The sequence below is a fragment of the Myxocyprinus asiaticus genome, chromosome 35 (assembly GCF_019703515.2).
Source record: "Myxocyprinus asiaticus isolate MX2 ecotype Aquarium Trade chromosome 35, UBuf_Myxa_2, whole genome shotgun sequence".
NCBI lineage: Eukaryota > Metazoa > Chordata > Actinopteri > Cypriniformes > Catostomidae > Myxocyprinus > Myxocyprinus asiaticus.
Genome location: NC_059378.1, coordinates 28,405,768 through 28,430,039, shown reverse-complemented (window position 1 = coordinate 28,430,039; position 24,272 = coordinate 28,405,768). Strand labels below are relative to the sequence as shown.

Sequence of the window (24,272 nt, the reverse complement as noted above, 5' to 3'; positions counted from 1 at the left end):
AAATCTCCACTCAAAATGTGAAAGAATGTGAAAGAGAAAATTTATTGTAAAAAAGGACTTAAACATTGATCTGTTTCTCACCCATACCTATCATATCACTTCAGAAGACATATATTAATCCACTGGAGTCATATGGATTACTTTTATATGGACTTTATGTGATTTTTGGAGCTTCAAATGTCTGGTCACCATTGCTTTCGTTGTATGGACCAACAGAGCTGAGATATTCTTTGAAAAATCTTTGTTTGTGTTCAGCAGAAAAAAGAAAGTAATACACATCTCGGATGACAGTAAATTATGAGAGAATTTTCATTTTTGGGTGAACTATTCCTTTAAATCTGGATTAAGCAATGTTCCAGAGTTGTAATTTTGAAATTAACCCTGGGTTATGAAACCCTGCAGTATTCCAAAGCAGGGTTAGCACTGCTTTTGTGGTGCAAACCCTTAATTGTGATGGCCAGTTGCTTAGCAACACACAACCAATCAGAAACTTAACAGCAATATGAAAAGGAATGCTAACCCAGGGTTTACATGCATAGTGTGATCAGGGTTGAGTTACAACATATTGTTGATTGATTGGGAACAGAGGCTGTAAGAAAAGGAAGGAAAAAAGAAAAAGTATAAAGCAGAGACAGAAAGTTGGACAGATGAGAAACAAAAAGGAAAGAGAGATCGCATAGAGAAAGACATTTATTTGAGATGGCTCTTGATAGCTGTCCTTTTGTTCATATGGATGTGTGAGAGTAAACATAGCTCAATTTGATGAATGTAAAGTCTATGCTCACAGAATTTCAATTGTGCTTAACAGGATTCTCAAATGAAAAGAACACAAAAGATGAGTTTGTGTGTGTGTGGATTTAGGTCTGTTCTCATAACATCTTTGAAAGAGAAAATGTTTTTTCAAATTGCATAATACTTATTGATGATTATGGACACAGACAAGTTTTTGTTTTATGACATCTACAGTCTTTTTAAATTAATGTTTTGTTTTGTTTTTTTGCTGCATTGTTATAATACAACCCCAACTCCGAAAAGGCTGGGACAGTATGAAAAATGCTAAGTGATTTGTAAATTATATTCACCCTTTGCTATACTGAAAGCACTAAACTAAACATTATATGATATTTTACATTGTGAATTTCATTTTTTTCATTTTTTATGTACAGTAATTTCAAATCAGATGATTGCAACACACTCCCAGAAAGTTGAGACAGGGGCAATTTAAGACTAATAACAATTTGACAAGTTAAAATATGGCAATGTGAAACAGGAGATGTTAAACAATTGAAGCAATCGTGTCATAGTATATAAGGAGCCTCCAAAAACAGCCTAGTCCTTCAAGAGCAAGGATCATTCGAGACTTGTCAGTTTGCCAACAGATGCTTCAGCAAATAATCCAGCACTTTGAGAACAATGTTTCCCAAAGACAAATTGGAAGGATTTTGGCCATTGCACCCTCTACAGTGCACAATGTAGTTAAAACATTCAAGGAATCTGGTCAAATCTCGGTGCGCAAAGGGCAATACGAAATCCACTTCTGAATGCGCATGATCTCTGATCCCTCAGACATCACTGTCTTAAAAAACATCATTCATCTGTAATGGATATCATGAACATGGGCTTGGGATTACTTTAGTAAACCTTTGTTTGTCAACACCACTCGCCACTGCATCCACAGATGTAAGTTTAGACTTTACAATGCAAGCACTGCCAACTTTTCTGGGCTCGGTCTCATCTTAGATGGAAAGTAGAACAGTGGAACCATGTTTTTTGATCTGACGAGTCCACATTTCAAATAGTTTTTGAAAAATACAGACGTCGTGAAAAGGACTATCAAAGTTGTTATCAGTGTCAGGTCCAAAAGCCAGTGTCTGTATGGGCCAGGGGTGAGTACCCATGGCATGGGTAACTCGCACATCTGTGAGGGCACCATTAATGCAGACAGATATGTAAAAATTTTGGAACAGCATATACTGCCATCCAGCACCATCTTTTTCAGGGACGTCCTGGAATTTTCAGCAGGACAACTTCAAACCACATACTGGCCGAATAAGCAGAGAGTATGGGTGCTAGATTGGCCTGGCTGCAGTCCTGACCATCTCCAATTGAGAATGTGTGGTGCATTAGGAAGCACACAATACGGCAACGAAGACCCCATACAATTGTGCAGCTGCAGACCTGCATAATGGATGAATGGAGCCCCTCAACACTGGAGCCCTGTAGGGCAGTGTTCTCAGCCCACTCTTGTATTCCTTGTACACACATGACTGTGTTGCAACACACAGCTCCAATGCCATCATTAAGTTTGCTGATGATACAACGGTGGTAGGTCTGATCACTGACAATGATGAAACAGAGAGGAGGTGCACACTCTGATACACTGGTGTCAGGAGCACAACCTCTCCCTCAATGTCAGCAAGATCAAGGAGCTTGTGGTGGACTTCAGGAGAATAGACAGAGAACACAGCCCCATCACCATCAATGGAGCTCCGGTGGAGAGAGTCAGCAGCTTCAAGTTCCTGGGTGTCCACATCACAGAGGAACTCACATGGTCCGTCCACACTGAGGCCATTGTGAAGAAGGCTCATCAGTGCCTCTTCTTCCCGAGACAGCTGAGGAAGTTTGGAATGAACCAACACATCCTCACACGGTTCTACACCAGCACTGTAGAGAGCATCCTGACTGGCTGCATCATTGCCTGGTACGGAAATAGCACCGCCCACAACCGCAAAGCCCTGCAAACGGTGGTGCGAACTGCCAGACACATCATCGGAGGTGAGCTTCCCTCCCTCCAGGACATATATAAAAGGCGGTGTGTGAAAAAAGCTTGGAGGATCATCAGAGACTCCAGCCACCCGAGCCATGGGCTGCTCTCACTGCTACCGTCAGGCAGGCGGTATCGCAGCATCAGGACCCGCACCAGCCGACTCCATGACAGCTTCTTCCCCCAAGCAATCAGACTTTTGAACTCTTGATCTCTCGCGATCAATATACATCAGCACTGCACTTTATTAATCTTATTATCTCACACCGGACTGTCATAAATTATATTCTCTCTTAACAACACACTGGCAACTGACTATAAACCGACAGCCTGAATGTCAATACAGTACAATACAACCTACTGTATATTTTATATAAACTTTATATATTATTTTTATTGTATGTGTATTCTATGTTATGTGTATGTGTATTCTATAGTGTGTGTATTGTATACTGTACATTGTATATGAAAATTGTGTTGTGTAAATCTGATGTTTATTGTAAATTGGTATATGTCTCATCACTGTCATGACTGCTATGTTGCTCGGAACTGCACCCAAGACTTTCACCCACTGTTGCACTTGTGCATATGGTTGTGTGACAATAAAAGTGATTTGATTTGATTGGGGTAAAATTCCACTTTTTACACTTAACAAACTTGTGTCTTCAGTGCTGTTGGGCCTCATGTATTCAGATAGAAGACAAAGGCAGGCCTAACACAGTCATAAAACCTAACTCAGGCCCACATACCAAGTCATAAATCTTACTGATAAAAATTGTGCCAAAATCAAACAAAGGGAGTCCAAAACAGACTACAAATCCCATGAAGCCTTGCTCACTAAAGGATCGAACTCTCAACTCCTATTGGATGAGGCACACGACAGAACGCACCTCAACCATGACATCATCAGGAGTAGAAATACCTCTGAAATGCTTCCGGGATTTGCTTCCAGCAACTTTGCTCGCCGTGTGTAGACGCAGCTCATCGCTGCTCCCAGGTGTAGCCTCGTGGCACAAGAAAGTAATGTCCAACTTGAAACTGTGGCCATACAATCTCCGTCTCGCTGGACGAGTTGAGATTACTCTGTGTTCCACCAAACACTCTAACGGATCCGAAGGAGACTGCCGAGCAATCCGCATCTTCATCCGTTTGCCTGCAGAAGTGAAAAGAGAAAAGATTTCACTTCCATCTTCAATCAAGTCGACGTTGCTGATTTCTCCGCCAGCCCGCCGAGAATCAGCAGCCGTACCGCCCGCCGACAGAGCGAGGAAACGGCCTCCCATCATCACCCGAGCCTCGAGGAACCGAGTCGGAGTTAAAGGACGGATGAACACACATTCGTCTGCGTCCTCATACGATTCAAGTAAGAGGTTTACGTCTGGGCAGAGATAGAATATTATAGTGTGTTATTCTTGTGTATCAAGGTTATTGCTTGTACAGTTTACGGACCGCCGTGTCCGCTCATTGTGATTAATACTCAAGGTATTAATTATCAAGAATGAGATTTGCTGTGTTGTAGTCCAACCACATTGGACTGTTGTGCATTTCCGCCATCGCGGGTGAGACCGGCACACTGAGTTTATCCATTAAAGAATCAAAGACCGCGGGACGGTTTACGAGCCGTCCACCGCGTCTCTGAGTGATAAACTAACAGCTGCTTTCCCTCCCATGATCGCGAAACCGGCTTTGGGGCCATCACTTTATTCTCTCTCTCTCTCGTGATAACCACACACACACACGCGACCCCTCACAAACATTCTCGCACACATTTGGCTAGTAGATAACTTTGTGATAAAGCTCAGCTTTGTCCCTAAGCTATCGTACAAGTGGATACACGAGGTAACTGGTAGACACCATTGACTGGTTTCTCTCCGCCCACATTCGCAGCCATATTCTCTGGCCGGAAGTCTCGTGTGACATACTCTCCACGAGAGTCACGTCCGCCATTTTGTGTGCGTCCCTCCTCACACACACACACGCAGTATGTACATGTGATTTTTGTTTCTTTTTTTTTCTTTTTTTCTTTTTAATACATTTGCAAAGAACAAACTTCTTTCACGTTGTCTTTATTGGGTATTGTTTGTAGAATTTTGAGGAAAATAATGAATTTAATCCATTTTGGAATAAGGCTGTAACATAACAAAATGTGGAAAAAGTAAAGCACTGTGAATACTTTCTGGATGCACTGTATATTATTGGTTTCCCATATTTTTGTTGAACCATATTTTGTGGTTACTGTAACATTACTGGAAATCACATCAGTTTGGATTGTTTGGCTAGAGAAAGTGATAATTTTTTCTCTATTTGAAATATAACACTCTAATGTAATAATAAAAATAACCCATTACTGAGAATGTTTTGTTATCTGGACTTTTTATGACTTTGATTTTTGGATTTTATAGTTAAAACAAATTGTTCATGGAATGTGACAAAATAAAACATTTGTATTTATTTAAAATGCTTCATGAATAAAGGTATTGTATTGTTGCGTAATATGCATTAATACTATCAAAGTAATATCAGCATAAGCTAGCAATTGTAAATTCAAGTTCACACAGGTGTCCTAGTAAGAGTAACAACAAGTGTAGTTCTTCAAATTAACTGTGAACACGTTTTACTAACGTTTGACCACCAGAAAGTGTTAAAATACTTTTTGGCTTTGTTTTGAACTCTATATCTAATTTTATTATTTTAATCCTAGCAAATTTATTTTTCTTAAATGTTTTGTTTGAAAAGTGTGCTTGCACTATATTTCTCTAAAATAAATAGCACTTGCTTTGATATTTTGTATCTAATGCAGCAATGTTTATACATTTTTAAAAGTGGCCATTAATTTTTTGGTGCTGTACGTACAGGTATACAGTAGTTGTCTCTCTCTCTGTAGATTTTACAGTTCTATTCATCTGACATTCTTTTTACTAAGCAGTTACTACTCAAGTGACTGCTTACTACTGTATATAAACTGCAACTAAACATAATGAACATCAGTCCTGTTGCCTACCATTAACAGAAAAAAAATAAAATAAAAAATAAAAAAATCCTTTTTATTATTTTTTTAACCCTTGCATTTTGACACCATAAAATACTCATATTGGCCTGATGGTGTATTTACTGATGACTAAGTGAAACTTACCGAACCACTTTGGTTCCATTTCTTATGACTTGCATGTCCACACTGCATGTGCCATTAGCATGTGCCACAAGGTTGATCTCAGAGAACTCTGCCTGAAATTAGATATTAAAACAAACAATAAAATGTTATATCTGCTGTTATAATCATGCCAACAATCTCAAATACAAGATGCATGATGCAGAAAATGCCTGTCATTATATGTAATTTATCATTAGAGGGATGAATATGTAGCGTATTTCTTAGAAATGCGAAGAAGTCACTGACACCACTGTCTTTGCTGGACCATGTCTGCAGTTTATTAAAGAACAGTACAGGAATTAAACACACACACCCTCTCAGGTCTCTCTCTCTGAAGGGTTTGAGAGAAATAAAATGAATCCCTGCCCCCATAAACATAGTAACTGCAATCTAATCGAGTACTTCAAATACACATGACTACAAACACATATTTCTGGTATAAAAATAAAACATACTTGAGCTAAATAAACTGCATGATATTTTCTGGAATGTAATCTACCAATTTTAACAGTTTTTAAAACCATTTTAATAACGCAAACCCACGTTTAAAAAGGCGCACGGGTGGCAACATAAAACAAACTCATTAACACAAAACTTAGAATATATTTAAAACTAATGACAATAAATGACATACATGAACACAATCCAGCTTTAAAACACTTAATACATAAGTCTTGGCTGAAAACTTTACTTAATTAGATACTTTTTACACTTTTAAGCAGATCTCGCTCAAGTCTCAGGCTGTTCTGAGCAAAAGCAGGATGTGAACAAAAATCCATATTTTCCCCCATACTCTGGTCAAATGTAAATAATTTGTACATAACACACAAAAAGAAAAATTGTTTATAATAATAAAGTTTGCTGGAATGGTCATGTAAAATCCAGAACACTACACTCTCCCCTCCTAAATTTCAGCTAACTTTAAGGCTATAGGTGGGACATTTTTATTTACAGGGGACACCACGACTCCAGTCATTCAAATGAATAGCAAAAACCCTTTGCTTGGTAAAAATATGCCCTTATACATATTACCATACACCCCAAAATAAATTACCTCTCAAATCCTATTAAAGTTCTCCCCGTTCTTAGTTCTGATCAATTTAATAAGAACTTGAAATTTGACTTCAAGGATTAATTTAACTCTCCATTAAACTCGACAAAAATCTGAGCAACTCCGCTAGGGGATCTTTTTGCCCAGGTTCAGTCATTACCATGCTCATACATTCAAGTAGTCTCTTAACAGGTTTCACTAATCTTCCTGCTCTGGTTCTCACTGTTCCTTCATTTGGTATCATGTCGGTGTCTGATATGGTCAGTTTTCTATGGGTTATTTTCTGTGCATGTTTACTTTTACTACTTGAGGATTGATGCCTAGAGCTTCTGACTGATTTGCTCAAATGGCTAGCATCACTTGACAGGCCAACAGATTCAAGTTGAGTACTCTGGTTGCTCACAGACTCTTGGAGCATTCCTTCTTTACTTTTGCTTTCTCTATCTTGTTCCAAATCAGATATACTGTTATCGTCGTCGATAGAATGGTCATGGTCACAATTCATGTCATCTGCAACACATTCATCACTGGGACTCTCACTTTGTTCACTTCCGTTTTTGGTAGAAAGAGCTATTTTCATTGTTTGACTTACAGGGACTGAATTGTCCAACTCTGAAACATGTTCACTGCTCTTTTCCTGCACAGTTTGTTCTCCAGTGCTCTAACATGCTCTAGGGTTTAGGCCTTTTAGGATCCAAACAGCTATTCTACTGTTCCTTGATTCTCTTTCTGTACTGAACAGAGACCTACAGCTTGGATCTGTTGCCTCACATCTTTCCTCTTCCAAGATTGTTGAGCAAACTGTGGATTCAACTTCTGGCTCTTCCAAAGGAAGGAAATTGACTGGAAGGAGGAAATTACGATGAACCACCTTACTTTTCTTTGTGGTGGGGTCCTCAACTCTGTAGATGGCAACGACGGATCTTTCCACGTAATCACATGGATGTTGAGTTCCATACATCTGCTAACTTCCCTTTTCCCTTCTCCTTTTTGTTTGCCAGGAGGACACGGTCTCCAACCTCCAGAGGAGCACCCTTGTATCTTTTTTTGTACTCCATCTGTTTTCTCTGGGCATCAGTAGTGTTGCCTTGAGCGATATGCACAGCTCTCTAAGGTCTTTCTGAAGAGACTTCACATACTCGTCGTAAGTCTGCACATCATCACGTCTGAGGGCACTTCCAAACATGATGTCTACAGGTAACCTTTGTACCCTTCCAAACATCAAGTACGTAGAACAGTGCAAACCCTGTTGTTTCATGGGTGGTACAACTGAAGGAAAATGTGAGTGTCTGTATCATCTAGGGCCATCTCTCCTTTGCCAAGGTGGCAGAGAGTGGATCATATTGCCAAGTGTGTGATTAAATCTTTCTGTCTGCCTATTACCCATGGGATGGTATGGCGTGGTATGGGACTTACGGACACACCAGACACCAGCAACAACTCAGCAATCAATTTGCTCTGGAAATTGGCTCCTTAGTCTGAATGTATTCTATACGGGAAGCCATTGTAGCACACTTCAAGGTCAGGAGGGAAGGAGGACACAGGGAATGGGTTTCTTCACTCACATGTAAGGGTTTTTTATGAATCACTCTCAGCGCTTATAGCTTCACAAATACACAACAGCTTTGCAACAACAGCACATTAGCTTCACAAACAGTCACTGGACCTAGACTCTCTCTCCCCTCTTAGCGCTGGTGTGGTACCATTTATACCGCTCAGCCCAAGCTCACTAGAATTAGAGACAGGTGTTAATCGTTATCTGGCTCAGGTGTATGCACCCTTATCGCTTTCTCTCTCTCCGGACGAACACTCGACCACACCCCCGCTGCAAAATATCCCCACTTCCCGACTCAGGCCGGGGAGACATCCGGCCTGTCTACCACTCCCTCTCCATTTCTGGACAGGAAGTCGGCGACAGCCATCTGTGCTCCCGGCCTGTAGACCACCTTGAACTTGAACAGCTGAAGGGCCAGATACCAACGAGTGATCTGCACATTGGTATCTTTCATGCAGTGGAGCCATTGTAGTGGGGTGTGATCTGAGCAGAGAGTGAAGGCCTGCCCCAACAGGTAATACCGGAGAGTGAGGACCGCCCACTTGATGGTGAGACATTCCGTTTCAACGGTGCTGTACTTAGTCTCCCTCAACGAGAGCTTGCGGCTAATGTACAGCACTGGGCACTCCTCCCCCCCTCCACCACCTGTGAGAGCACGGCCCCCAGCCCTCTGTCTGAAGTGTCTGTCTGCAACACAAAAGGGAGAGAGAAATCAGGTGAATGTAAAAGAGGCCCCCTGCAAAGTGCGGCTTTAACCTGCATAAACGCCTGTTGACACTGCTCCGTCCATTGGAACGGGTCTAGAGCTCCCTTTTTAGTGAGATAAGTCAGCGGGCTGGTGACATCCGAATAATTAGGCACAAATCTCCTATAATAGCCAGCCAGCCCCAGGAACTGTCTCAACCCCTTTTTGGTCTTGGGTCTTGGGCAGGTTGCAATCGGGCAACCTCTGCGAGTTGATATGGTGAGAGGTGGTCTCCGCAAGTGACTGGAGTGATATGATTGTGTTTTGTATTCACCTCTGGCCCGAGCTCCGCCCTCTCCGGAACGACCATAACCAACATCACAGGGACCGCCTCCCTCCATAATTTCAGGAGGTTGAGGTGATATATTTGACATGTGCCCCCTCTATTAGTTCGCTTTACCTCATAATCGAGATCCCCCACTTGTCGTGTGACCTCAAACGGTCCTTGCCACTTGGCGAGTAATTTGGAGCCCGATGTGGGGAGTAATACGATCACTTTGTCTCCTGGTGCAAATTCCCGCAGCCGAGTTCCCCTGTTATACAGTCAGTTTTGACGTTCCTGAGCTTGGAGGAAAACCCTGTGGAGGCTTGCGGGATCTCTCGTACTACGAATAACAGGGGGTCGAGCCATTTGTCCCAATTTCTAGCAACCTCGTGCATGAACTTACGAAACATGTTTTTAAGGGTTTTATTAAATTGCCCCAACAGGCCATCTGTTTGCGGATGGTAAACACTGGTGCGAATCGACTTAATACCCAACAGTTCATAAAGCTCACGGAGTGTCCGTGACATAAATGTTGTGTCTTGATCCGTGAGGATTTCTTTCGGAATCCCCACCTGGGAGATTATTTTGAAGAGTGCCTCTGCAACACTGCGTGCTGAGATGTTGTGTAGAGGCACTGCTTCCAGATATTGTGTTGCATATTCCACCAGGACTAATACAAAACGATATCCACGTGCTGACCGCTCTAATGGCCCGACGAGGTCCATGCCAATTCTTTCAAAGGGATCCTCGATCAGTGGAAGGGAGTGCAATGGTGCTTTTGGGGTGGCCGGTGGATTCACCAGCTGACATTCACGGCATGCCGCACACCACCTGCGGACATCACCGCCAATGCCCGGCCAATAAAAATGGGCTATTAGTCGGTTCAGTGTATTCCTCTCCCCTAAGTGACCCACCATCAGATTATAATGCGCTGTCTGGAACAACATTTCCCAGTGGCTCCGTGATATTAAGAGCTGGGTTGTATATTCCTTTGTTTGAGCATCCTGCGTCACTCTATACAACTGCTCCTTTATTATTGCAAAGTACGGATATGAAAGCACGATGTTCGGCTGGAGTTGTTGACCATCGATAACCTTCACTTGGTCAAAGGCCTGCCTGAGGGTTTCATCTCTTGACTGCTCCAGAAGGAAATCCCCTTCGGGAAATCCCCTGAGGATGGGAGGGGCTGCAGCCTCTCCCCCCCTCACGTCACCCTGACATGGAGCAGATGAAGACGGCCCCGGCTCCACCTCCCCTGCCAAAGCATCGCACATTTCACATCTCACTGCTTTCGTGCAGGACCCATCCGCACACATTCCCTTTAACACATTTTTAAATTCAGGCCAATTAGTTCCCAGAATCAGTGGATGGGTGAGGCGGGAACTAACCGCTGCTTCCACTCTATGCTTTGTTCCCCACCGGCAGTTGCTGGGCTGCGAGCTGGGCTTCGCCGGACAACAAAGGGATGAGCTGGGCCACCCACTGAGCACACGGCCAACCCCAGATCTCGGCGGTTAGCTCAAATAGGTCGAGGAAATCTTCTGGGTCATCTTCCGCCCCCATCTTCATGGGCAAGGGTGGGAGCATGGGGCTGCTATTGTCCGGGGTCACGGCCGGGGCATTCTACTGGCTAAGGAGGCTGCGGATTGCCTGCCGGTCCTCTGCTTGAGCTCTGAGGATCTCATGGAAGCGGCGATCTTGGTCCTGATGAAGCTCAAGCAGGGCCTCTTGGTGGGAGTGTCTTGATTTCACTGATTGCTGACACTTTTGATGGATCAGTTGCAATGCCTCTCTCAGTTACAACATGTCCCAAAAACTTCACAGTTTTCCTCAAGAAATAACATTTATTTTGTGCCAATTTCAGGTTATGCTCTCTAAGCCAAGAAAACACCATCTCCAGGTGGTTGAGTACTTCCTTTTCAGTCTTGCCAAACACAAGTAAGTCATCTAAATAGCACAGGGGTGACAGGTAGTTTTGGTCTCCAAAGATTGCAGTCATCATCTGTGAAAACATTGCTGGGCTATTACATAATCCCTGAGCCATACAGTTATATTCATAGAGCTCTACTGGAGTTGTGCAGGCAGTATATTTTTGATCATTCTCATGGATTGGAATGTTTTAGAAGCCCGATGTTAAATCCATGGTGCTAAAATAACAGTTTCTCCCAACGATACAAGTGCATCAGCTTGATGGGCTAGTGGATATGTGTCTTTCTCTATTCTTTGGTTCAGCCACCTAAAGTCTGTGCAAATCCTTAGCTCTCTAGAAGGTTTCCAAACTAAAACTAAGGGTGAGGCCCGTTCACTGTTGGATTTCCGGATGATACCACGCTCTTCAATCTCATTCAGTGTTTGTCTCAGTTTCTGGTAGTGGGCTGGCGGAACCCTTCTACGGGGCAAGCGGAAAGGCTTCTCATCCTTTAGTTGTATCAGATGGACAATGTTTTTTAATTATCCACAGTCTAATTTGTCTTGAGAGAAAGTACTTTCATACTGCACTATAAGGTCAGCCAGTTGTCTCTTCCAGTAGTCACTCACTTCACAGGAGTCAATATCAATTTCAGCCAGCCCCAACTCTTGAAGCTTGACTTTGTAGTCCATCTGCAACATCTTGTTTTCTTTGACAAGCTCATGAGCCTGAACAACATGTTGCTTTGATCCTCTCTGCTGACACTCTGTGCTCTCCTCTGTGAAATCAAGATCTTCTAGGGCATGGCAAGGGTGCACTTGAGCCATCTTAGCATTACGGCGCAACACAACAGGTCGGTCAAGCATTTTGATCACATTCATAGGGACCCACCTGTCGCCCCATAATGGACAAACACTGCGAGGTACCAGGACATTTCTTGGTGCAGAGCGATCATCCTCATTAATATTCTGGTAAGTAGATTTTGGGGTCACATACTGAGTTTTTTGCTGAAACGTATTAATTTCACTGGAAGTCTTTGTCTTTTGAATCAGGCAGTCACTGGTTGTAGCTTGAACATAACAGGTTTTTCTAGGGACTTTGCTTGTCTGGCACACACTGTTCCACTCACAGTGCAGGCTTTCTAGTTTAAAGGACACACAGGGCCAGTAGCTCCACTGGCTCTTGCTTGTTTTACTTGTTTTCTGTCAGGGCATTCAAACCCTCTGTGCCCTGTCTTGTAACACCTAAAACACAGCACTTCCTTAAAACAGTGTGTATTTGTTGTATTATCACAGGCTTTACATACTCTACAGGGGCCTGAAAATTCAACCAAGTCTCCAGATAAGGCCTTAGTTTGTTCAGCCTTCTGTTCCTGCCCCTTCTTTGAGCTGAGTATCTGCTCTAAAAGAGACACTGTTCTACCAAGGAGAGCTGGGTCAAAACCACCGGTCTAACTACTGGCAGTGGGCTGCTGCTGTGTCATGCACCAGGCACTAGGGGGCTTTTCATCGACCCTCTGCACTCTATCTACTCTGCAGACTGCTTGTCTCTGTGGTGGCTGTCGATTAGTGCTTGGACTTCACATGCACTCCAACTCTCCAGTGGTTTACTTTGAAGGGCTGAGTACAGACTAGGTTCAGGGCAATGTCTTACAAACATCATTGTCACTTCGTGACCAGGGTCTTCAACTCTTTTTCCCTGTCTTCTCAGGCACTAATCAGCTAGGTCAATGGCTTTATTGAGTCTGCTCCAATAATCTAAGTCACTCTCTGACTGCTTTGGCAAGGTCTCATAAAAGAGTAAAGGGAGTACACAGGAGTAGCTACCGTGATATGCTCTAGCATACTATTTAACTGGGCCCCCCTCCCTATTCCAGTGAACCCTGGTGAACTTGAAACTCCACTCACCACTTTAACAGGTGTCACGTTTACAATACCAGGATATGCATCTGCCATGTTTTCATGTGTTTTGTTGTGTGTGAAACTGTAATTGTCCATGTTTAAACCACACTGCTCATCTATCCCCCAAAGCTCTCTTTACTGGTGATGGAGATGGATTGCTTTCTCCCGGCCATCTGCGATGGCTGATCACTCTGATCCGGGTCACGGCACCAATTTTGTAGCATATTTATTCTGGACGCCACAAAGAAGTCACTGACACAACTGTCTTTAGTGGACCACGTCTGTAGTTTATTAAAGAACAGTACAGGAATTAAACACACACACACCCTCAGTTTTGTGTTCTCTCTTTCTGTCTCAGGCCGTTCTGATTAACATTTACCAATAAAACTCTTTTTCCATAAACAGTGTCTCTTCAATTATTTCACACAAAACAAATATCACAAATTTACACATTCATTCCCACAAAGACAATATTCAATAATATATGTATATATAACATCAAATATATTCAAATACATATTTATATATATTCAATATCAATAAAACTATATAAAATATTACATGGAGAATAAGGTAAAGTGCATCTCAATCTGAATTCCATCATCATATGATATGATCGCATAGTGGTAATATATTTGTTAAACACTGACATACCTGCAGTTTATTAAAGAACAGGACAGGAATTAATCGCACACACACACCCTCAGTTGTGTGGTCTTTCTGTCTGAAGAAAAAAAACGAATCCCTGCCCTCATTAACATAGTAACTGCAATCTAATCATGTAAATCAAATACACATATGACTACACTGCGTAACTAATTCATTTATTTTTTGTTCCTGGGTAGTAAGTGTTATTTCCTAATTGCTTATGCCTCAAAAGTATAGAAAATGGCTATTATTCTCCACAAACTTTGCTTTTATGACCAGGACAGTGATATTTTGAAATATACCTATTTCCAATGAGAAAACGGGCGAATTTGTGTCTTTTCGTTCACATAAAGTCAGAAAAAAACAACATATAAATCCAAATGAACATGTATTTATACTAAAGTAATATTCAAAGCCGTGCTGGTCCATAATGGTAACAAGTACCCGTCTCTTCCCCTGGCTCACTCAGTGCACCTCAAAGAGGATTACAACAGCATCAAGACCTTGCTGGACGCCTTTATTTATGACGAGTATGGCTGGGAGGTCATAGGAGACTTCAAAATGGTGGCATTCCTGATGGGTCTCCAAGGTGGTTTTACCAAATTTCCCTGCTATCTTTACCATTGGGACAGCAGGGACACCAAGGCGCAGTACCACAGGCGAGACTGGCCACAGTGGACCGAGTTCTCTGTGGGGAGGAACAACATCAAGTGGGAGCCACTGGTGGACCCCCGGAAGGTGCTGATGCCACCACTACACATCAAATTGGGCCTTATGAAACAATTTGTCAGAGCTCTAGATAAGGAGTCGGCAGCCTTCAAGTACCTTCAAGACTTCTTCCCTAAGCTGTCTGAGGCAAAGGTCAAAGTCGGACCACAGATAAAGAAGGATTTTGGATTCATATGTTGTTTTTTTCTGACTTTATGTGAACGAAAAGCCACAGATTCACCCGTTTTCTCATTGGAAATAGATACATTTCAAAATATTACTGTCCTGGTCACAAAAGCAAAGTTTGTGGGGAATAATAACCATTTTCTATACTTTTGAGGCATAAGCAATTAAGAAATAACACTTATTACCCAGGAACAAAAAGTGTTACATAGTGCTAGAAACACATATTTCTGGTATAAAAACAACACACAATTGTGCTAAATAAACTGCATGATATTTTAAACCATTAAAATAACACAAATCTATGGTGTCATTTTTATATCACCAGAACTTGAATTTGAAAAAGCCTCCGAATTGTAATTTGATTTTATCGAAACATTTTGCTGTTAATTTTAAATATTTGAAAATATTTTGTGTGAATTCACACAGGTTGTGAAATTCAATTTTTATTATTCAAGTGATGGATTTCAGGCCGTGAAATTCAGGTCTCAATATTCAGGTTGTTGAATAAGGGTTGAAAAATTCACGTGGCAAAATTCGAGGATGACATCCGGGAATGCAAGGAGGAGCAAACAAACGGGACAATCGCAAAGCGATGGAAACAGCTCAAAAAAGTAATTTTAAATGAATAATGAATATATACAGTATATTATTCATACAGTATATAGTAGCAAATATATATAGCCTACATTTTTAATAATGTGCAAAATTTCTTTTCTTTGCTCCTTGGCAATTCACATTGAACAAATCTGCTGAAAAGGCAATTAAAATTATCCATGTGCATGCATACATGACCAGATAACACGATCCCCAGTTGATACATAACACCGGCCAGTCTCAGTGGTACATCACAGTAAACATCTCTCATTCAGAAGTTTCAAATGTTTTTGTGTTGTTTTGTGGTCTGATTAAAATACAAAACGTCTGTGATGATCCCATCTGTATGAATGTAAGAGCTGCTTTTAACTCATGAAGAACACACAAAAAGTGAAAGCAACCGAGGCAGTGTTTATGACTAATGTTTACATTGTAGTCTGTGCTTCATAATCTTATGTGTTGTTTATTGACCAACATTAGTATATACACATAAAAAATATACTGTAAATTGACATTATAGTGCTTTATTATTGTTATTATAATGTGTTACAATCATGACATACCATAGTCTGGGTGTTATGAACATATCAGAATCAGAATCAGCTTTATTGCCAAGTATGCTTACACATACAAGGAATTTGTGTTGGTGACAGGAGCTTCCAGTGTACAACAATACAAAAACAATACAAAAAATGCAGCAAGATATAGATAATAATAATAATTTAAAAAAAATAAATAGTTATACACATACGTACACACACACACACACAGACATACACACATACACATACGTAGTGCAATCTAATACAAATCTGTTATCTGTTATGTACAGTGCAAATACAAATCTGTTATGTACAGTGCAAATATTTTTTTTGTTTGTTTTTGTTTTGTTTTTTAAAGAGGAATGAAATGGCAGAAGAGGTTGGATGTGTTGGATAAATATAGAAAAAGACTAAACTGTGTATTGCACATAGTTATTGCTCAATGGGGCAGTTTAACTGTTCATGAGATGGATAGCCTGAGGGAAAAAACTGTTCCTGTGCCTGACGGTTCTGGTGCTCAGAGCTCTGAAGTGTCGGCCAGAAGGCAACAGTTCAAAAAGGTAGTGGGCAGAGTGAGTGGGGTCCAGAGTGATTTTTCCAGCCTTTTTCCTCACTCTGGAAGTGTATAGTTTTTTTTTTTAACCAACCAATAATCCTCTCAGCAGTCCGAATTGACCTTTGTAGTCTTCTGATGTCTGATTTCGTAGCTGAACCAAACCAGACAGTTATTGAAGTGCAGAGGACAGACTCAGTGACTGCTGAGTAGAACTGTATCAGCAGCACCTGTGCCAGGTTGAACTTCCTCAGCTGGCAAAGGAAGTACAACCTCTGCTGGGCCTTTTTCACAATGGAGTCAATGTGTGTCTCCCACTTCATGTCCTGTGAGATGGTAGTGCCCAGGAACCTGAATGACTCCACTGCTGCCACAGTGCTGTTTAGAATGGTGAGGGGGGTCAGTGTTGGGGTGTTCCTCCTAAAGTCTACAATCATGTCCACCGTTTTGAGCGTGTTCAGCTCAAGGTTGTTTTGACTGCACCAGACAGCCAGCTGTTCAACCTCCCTTCTGTATGCAGACTCATCGTCATCTCGGATGAGGCCGATGACAGTGGTGTCATCTGCAAACTTCAGGAGCTTGCCAGAGGGGTCCTTGGCGATGCAGTTATTGGTGTAGAGGGAGAAGAGTAGTGGGGAGAGCACACATCCCTGGGGGGCACCAGTGCTGATTGTACAGGTGCTGGAAGTGAGTTTCCCCTGTCTCACAAGCTGCTGCCTGTCTGTCAGAAAGCTGGTAATCCACTGACAGACAGACATGGGAACAGAGAGTTGGTGTAATTTATTATGGAGTATAGCTGGGATGATGGTGTTGAAAGCCGAACTGAAATCCACAAAAATGATCCTTGCATATGTCCCTGGTCTGTCCAGATGTTGCATGATATGATGTAATCCCATGTTAACTGCATCATCCACAGACCTGTTTGTTCGATAATCAAATTGAAGGGGATCAAGAAAGGGTCCAGTGATGTTCTTCAGGTGGCCCAACACCAGTCTCTCAAATGATCTCATGACCACAGACATCAGGGCGACAGGTCTGTAGACATTAAGTCCTGTGATTTTTGTTTTCTTTGGGACAGGAGTAATGATTGAGCATTTGAAGCAGCATGGGACTTCACACTGCTCCAGTGATCTATTGAAGATCTGTGTGAAGATGGGGGCCAGCTGGTTAGCACAGTATCGAAGACACGCTGGTGAGATGCCATCTGGTCCTGAAGCTGTCCTCGTCTTTTGTTTCTGAAAGACGCGGCTCACATCATCTTCACAGATCTTAAGTGCAGGTTGAGTAGCAGGAGGGGGGAGGAGGGGGGTTGCAGGAGGTGTTGGTGTTTGTGTGAAGTGAAGGTCAGAGTGGGTGTGGGGTGTGAGATTGGGCCTTTCAAATCTGCAGTAGAACACATTCAAGTCGTCAGCCAGTTGTTGGTCCACCACAGGGTTGGGGGTAGGAGTCCTGTAATTTGTGAGTTGTTTCATGCCACTCCACATTGATGCAGGGTCGTTAGCTGAAAACTTGTTTTTCAGCTTCTCAGAGAATCTTCTTTTAGCCACTCTGATTTCCTTGTTCAGTGTGTTCATGTCCTGATGTACAAGACATTATCCCCACCCCTGTAAGCATCCTCTTTGGCCTGACGAAGCTGCCTGAACTCTGCTGTAAACCACGGTTTGTCATTGTTGAACTTTAAATAAGTCTTAGTAGGAATGCACATATCCTCACAGAAACTGATATATGATGTAACAGTATCTGTGAGCTCGTCCAGGTCTGTGGCTGCAGCCTCAAAAACACTCCAATCCGTGCAATCGAAGCAGGCTTGTAGTTCCCGCTCTGTTTCGTTGGTCCATCTCTTTACAGTCCTTACTAATGGCTTGGCTGATTTTAATTTCTGCCTGTAGGTTGGAAGAAGATGAACCAGACAGTGATCAGAGAGTCCCAAAGCTGCTCTGGGGACAGAGCGATATGCATCCTTTATTGTTGTGTAGCAATGATCCAGTATGTTCCTGTCTCTGGTGGGGCATGTAATGTGCTGTTTGTATTTGGGCAGTTCACGTGTGAGATTTGCTTTGTTAAAATCCCCAAGAATAATAATAACTGAGTCCGGGTATTGTTGCTCCGTGTCTGTGATTTGATCAGCCAGCTGTTGCAGCGCTGCTTTCAAACACACGTTTGGCGCGATATACACTCATCAGAATAAACGAGGAAAACTCCCGCTGCGAGTAGAAAGGCTTACAGTTAATAAAGAGCGCTTCCAAATTAGGACAGCACACCCTCTTTAACGTTGTTACATCTGTACACCAACTTTCATTGATGTAAAAGCATATTCCACCGCCTCTCGTTTTCCCCGTTAACTCTGAGATGCGATCCGGTCTGAACAGCTGGAAGCCCGGCAGATGTAACGCGCTTTCCGGAATTGCTTCACTCAGCCAGGTTTCTGTGAAGCACAAGGCAGCAGAGGTTGAAAAGTCCTTGTTTGTGTGGGTGAGGAGATGTAGTTCATCCGTTTTGTTAGGAAGATAGTGGAGATTCGCAAGATGAATGCTCGGCAGCGTTGTCCGAAAGCCCCTTCATCGCTGATTGACTTGGGTGAAATGAAGCCATGTCACCTGAAAGATAAAACTTTAATACATTTTTTTTTGGCTCAGGTAAGAAAACAGCAGTAACACTTTCAAGATTTATAAATAGAAACAAAAAATGTGCTGGCTTTTGTCGCATCCCACAGCGCAGCACACTGTCTGAAAGTAAATGGAAGTAAATGGAAGTTTGGTCACAAAGGCAGCGTGATCATACAGTGATGTCACATGTAACAGGTCAATATGCTCATGCATTTCCATGATTTTTATTTGTATTTATTTTTTTGGTATATGCACGAATTGAGTGTATAGGAAATTAATATAATAATACCTGATTAATAATAACTACAGAAAATGACAAAGAATACTTTATAGGCATCTGTATTATTATTATTATGTTTGTGTGTGTGTGTGTGTGTGTGTGTCTGTGTGTGAGATTGTAAATACTTAAATGTGAGGAAGAAAAAGACTGACATTTAAGGTTAAATGACTCGTGTAATGATGACTTTTTATTTTCACACATGCATTACATGCAAAACAAAATAAATTATAATGGAATATTGCTGTCTAATTTTAGTAAGGGGTACAATGCAAATGCACATATTACAGAACACTTATCTGAAGTATATAGATGGAGCCCAGATTTGTATTGTCATGAAGGTAATGTTGTTGGGCCTCATGTATTCAGATAGAAGACAAAGTCAGGCCTAACACAGTCGTAAAAACTTAACTCAAGCCCCCACATACCAGGTCGTAAATCTTACTGATAAAAATCGCACCAAAATCAAACAAAGGGAGTCCAAAACAGACTACAAATCCCATGAAGCCTTGCTCACTAAAGGATCGAACTCTCAACTCCTATTGGATGAGGCACACAACAGAACATCCCTCAAACCATGACATCATCAGGAGTAGAAATACCTCTGAAATGCTTCCGGGATTTGCTTCCAGCAACTTTGTTCACCGAGTATAGACGTAGCTCATCGCTGCTCTCAGGTGCAACCTCGTGGCACAAGGAAGTAATGTCCGACTTGAAACTGTGGCCATACAATCTCCATCTCGCTGGATGAGTTGAGATTACTCTGTGTTCAACCGAACACTCTAATGGATCCGAAGGAGACCGCTGAGCAATCCGCATCTTCATCCGTTTGCCTGCAGTAGTGAAGAGATAAAAGATTTCTCTTCCATCTTCAATCAAGTCGACATTTCTGAGTTCTCCGCCAGCCCGCTGAGAAGCAGTCAGCCGTACGCCCGCCGACAGAGCGAGGAAACGGCCTCCCGTCATCACCCGAGCCTCAAGGAACTGGGTCGGAGTTAAAGGACGGAGGAACACACATTCTACCTGCATCCTCACGCGATTCAAGTAAGAGGTTTACGTCTGGGCAGAGATAGAATATTATAGTGTGCTATTCTTGTGTTTCAAGTTTTTTTGCTTGTACAGTTTATGGACTGCCATTTCCGCTCATTATTAATACTCAGGGTATTAATTATCACAAATTTATTTTGCTGTATTGTGGTCCCACCAAATTGGACTGTTGTGCATTTTCGCCATTGCGGGTGAGACCGGCAAACTGTTTTGATCCATTAAGAGTCAAAGAACGTGGGACTGTTTACGAGCCGTCCACCGCGTCTCTGAGCGATAAACTAACAGCTGCATTCTCTCCCACGATCGCGAAATCGGCTTTAGGGCCATCACTTAATTCTCTCTCTCTCTCTCTCTCTCTCTCTCTCGTACTACACACACACACACACACACACACACACACACACACACACACACACACACACACCCTCATGTGTAATAGGATTATTTGGATTTCCATATCTAATCATATCACTGTTTAGTTTATAGTTGTAAGTCGGAAGTTTATTGATGGCATTGTATTAATTATTAACTGATGTTACTGCATAAATAAACTTTGTTTATATTACAAAGAGAAGTGTTTTGGTTTGTTTTGCATATGCCTGTGTCATGCTGACGGGATGTCAGTGTTCAGATTCAAGCCTTCATTCATTATTTTTTTTCCCCCGAAAATCGATATTCATTGGATGTCGATTTTCCTAAGAAAACAATCTAATATTGAGACTGTTTACTATCTGGTTATTAGTCCCTGATTCCAGGGTGGTGCCCCGTCAAAGTTAATCCTTATTAATATTCTGTTGATTTTTGATAATTGATAATTATCTTTGATGATTGTTGTATTTGAATGATCAATAAGCTAGTGTTAATTTTAATTAATGTTTCATCGATGTTAACAGTTAACGATTATCTTTGATAATTGTTGATTTAAAGGATTAAAAAAAGCTAACATTGATTTTCATCAATGTTCTATTGATTTTAATAATTAATAATTATCTTTGATAATTATTAATTATTGCTAATAACCAAACTTGCTCCTAAACGTAGCACACTACATTTACTGTAGCCCCGAGAATAGAATTTAATGAGTTAAATTCTATTTAATTATTATTTAATTATTTAATTATTCCATAATTAATAACAATTAATTATTGATTATTTCTGATAGTAAAACTGATTTAAACAACCAGTAGCACCTACATAATAATTGGTGCCCCGTGTGAGGCATTCTACATGCCAGTTCTGTCACAGTGTATATGCATGAGAATCCAAAGTAATAACTTGAATCATTACTTCAAAGTTTGGTTCTGTTTGACAATTACTTCTCAAAACTTGCCAAACATAAGCCAGTGTGGTGTGAAAGTGCTCTTAAGAGTGAATTAGGGGTTGGTAAATTTACTATAGTCTGCTTAAAATCTGCTGTTGTTGTTATTTAACTCCTAATGCTTTCATCTAAATGTTACAGAGAGGTGCCAAGTCACTTCTTTGACGTCCACCAAAGAGAAAATGCAGTGAAATTTGCACATTACATAACAGTAGACCGTAAGCCACAGGTCGAAGCCTCTCACCTGTGCACTCGTGTCAGCATTATAGCAACTGTAAAACAACAAGCTATCAGAGCCACTGTGTCGCAAACATTTTTACTGTCCCAGTAAAATGAGTCACCAATCGCCCCGCGTGACTGGAGCTGAAGCTCCACAGAGGTTAGTCAACCCAGCACTGCAAGATGTGGTCGCTGCTGTCCTCCGTCTCTCCGTAGAGGAGAGAGATAACCTTAACGGCTCCAATATTAGTCATTGTGATGAAGCATTACCTAGTGGGCCAAATGTTCCTTCTTCATCACCGCAGAACCCAACTGCAAACCGCAGAGCACCAGGCCCAGCTTGCCCAGCTGAAGAGCAGCTACCAAGCGGTGCAGAAGGAAAATCTCAGCCTGCACCAAGACGTTAGGTGCACCCAAGCTGAGAAAGTCCAGGCACAGGAAGATAATGCCCGGATGCAGGAGGAAAAAGAAACCCTGCGCAGGCAGCTTAAAGCTGCCCAGCTAAGAGTAGAGTCAGATCAGGTAAGTGCAGCTGAAATGCACAGCACAACATCTGACATAGAAGAGGGCCCCCTCTTTAGCGATACGCGTAGGAATGTGCCCCTGAGAAACCCAGGGACACACGCTAGGAGCCAAGCTGCCCCTAGTGGTACAGTCTCTGACTTCGTCCTCCAAGACACCTTTCAAAATCCTCCAGCAGCCCGCTGGTTGGATGCAGGTGCCCCTCCTTACAGTTGCCCTCCTCAGTCAGTTTTCAGTCACGCCACCTTGCGTTTCAAATCGAATGATTCCACACCACGGAGGGGGAACGATTATTTTCAAGCCCAGAGTGGTGTAAGCGGCTCGAAGATCCCATTAGCCAGGGAGCTGTATGCAAACCATGGTCCACCACCACACGTCGACTGGACTCCTTCCCCACCACGAAGGGGAGGAAGTCGTCCTCATTGCTATAGCGATCTGAGTGACTATGGTGTTTCGGATGACACGGACGACCCGTGGTCATACCGACACCAACGCTTGCGCATCCAACAACTCGAGTCCCTCGCAGGGGACATAGAACGCTTTGACCCAAGTAATCGAGATTAAAACATCGACAATTATCTTAGGGAAATTGAGCACTGCCTGACTGACTTGCCTTATGCTTCATTGCATGAAAAACTCAAGCTCATATGGAAGACCACGGTAAGGAGTGTCCATGCGTTCATGGAAATGCTACCGAATGGTACACGAAACCGCTACTCAGCTCTGTGTATAGCCCTACGCGAGGAGTATTCGCTGTGTATTGACGAAGCCTCCGCTACCATAGCTGCTTTCGCCATCACCCAGAAGAGGCACGAGCCGCCGCGGGAGTATTATAGACGCCTGAGAACCACGTACTTCCAAGAAAGTAACGCACCAGGTCTGGAGGTACGAGCTTTCAAGTCTCTTTTCCTTCACAACCTCCATGAGTGCATGCGATATGACGTCACGATGCACTGCAGAACGGGCAACCCCACCATGCAGGAAATCAGAAGATACGTGCAACTGGCATGGGAGACATGCGTGCGCCCTGCCCGAGGGCACAAAGGTGACACCAGAGCCCTGGGGATCCAAGCCTCAGAAGGTGCAGACCTAGCGCTTGAAGGCAACGAAATGCCTCGTGTTAAGGTGAATGCTAGAACAGGACCCCAGAGGCGCCGATCACCCCGCCAGCAGGGTAGGCAACAGAACCAGGGGGGTGGTAACCAGACACACCCCCAGGGTCATGGCAGGCCTAAACAACAAAACGTTCGCTGGCAGAAAGGAAAGGTGCGGTTCGAACGAAAACCCAAACAAGAAGGTGAGTGGGTAGGCAAGGTTTCAAATTCCCTCAGAGAACAAGATTTGAGAAAAGAAATGGAGGACATAAGGAGATGCTTGACTGAGTTAGTAACTAAGCTTGACATGCTCCGTTGTTCACCAGGTCCACCGAACTACTCAAAGGAACATGGCACTGAAACCCGTCAGTATGACTAGACGATGTAGCCCCTCCCGTTAACGCCAAAGTTTACTTTGCAGGTCGGGAAAAGGGGAACAGGGTCCAAGTTGCTCCCCAAAACAGTCACTCCTAACATGCCACACCCTCTTTTTCTGACCTTCTTGGGCGATCTGTACCGTAAGGGCAATGCCTGACACATGGGTCACTCAGCTCCCACGCACTACTCGACACCGGTTCCGAAATAGTCTAATTGGTTCCAACACCTTCGCAGAGGTG

General features: G+C 42.6%; 1 protein-coding gene across 1 annotated transcript in view; it reads right to left on the bottom strand.

Annotated features, from left to right (window-relative positions):
* Positions 1 to 24,272, bottom strand: part of syn2b (synapsin IIb) — a 217,404-nt gene that overhangs the window by 101,694 nt on the left and 91,438 nt on the right. The window contains exon 3 of the mRNA XM_051672276.1: positions 5,898 to 5,989. Within this exon, the coding sequence (XP_051528236.1) occupies positions 5,898 to 5,989 (92 nt within the window). The remainder of the gene's footprint in view (positions 1 to 5,897; positions 5,990 to 24,272) is intronic.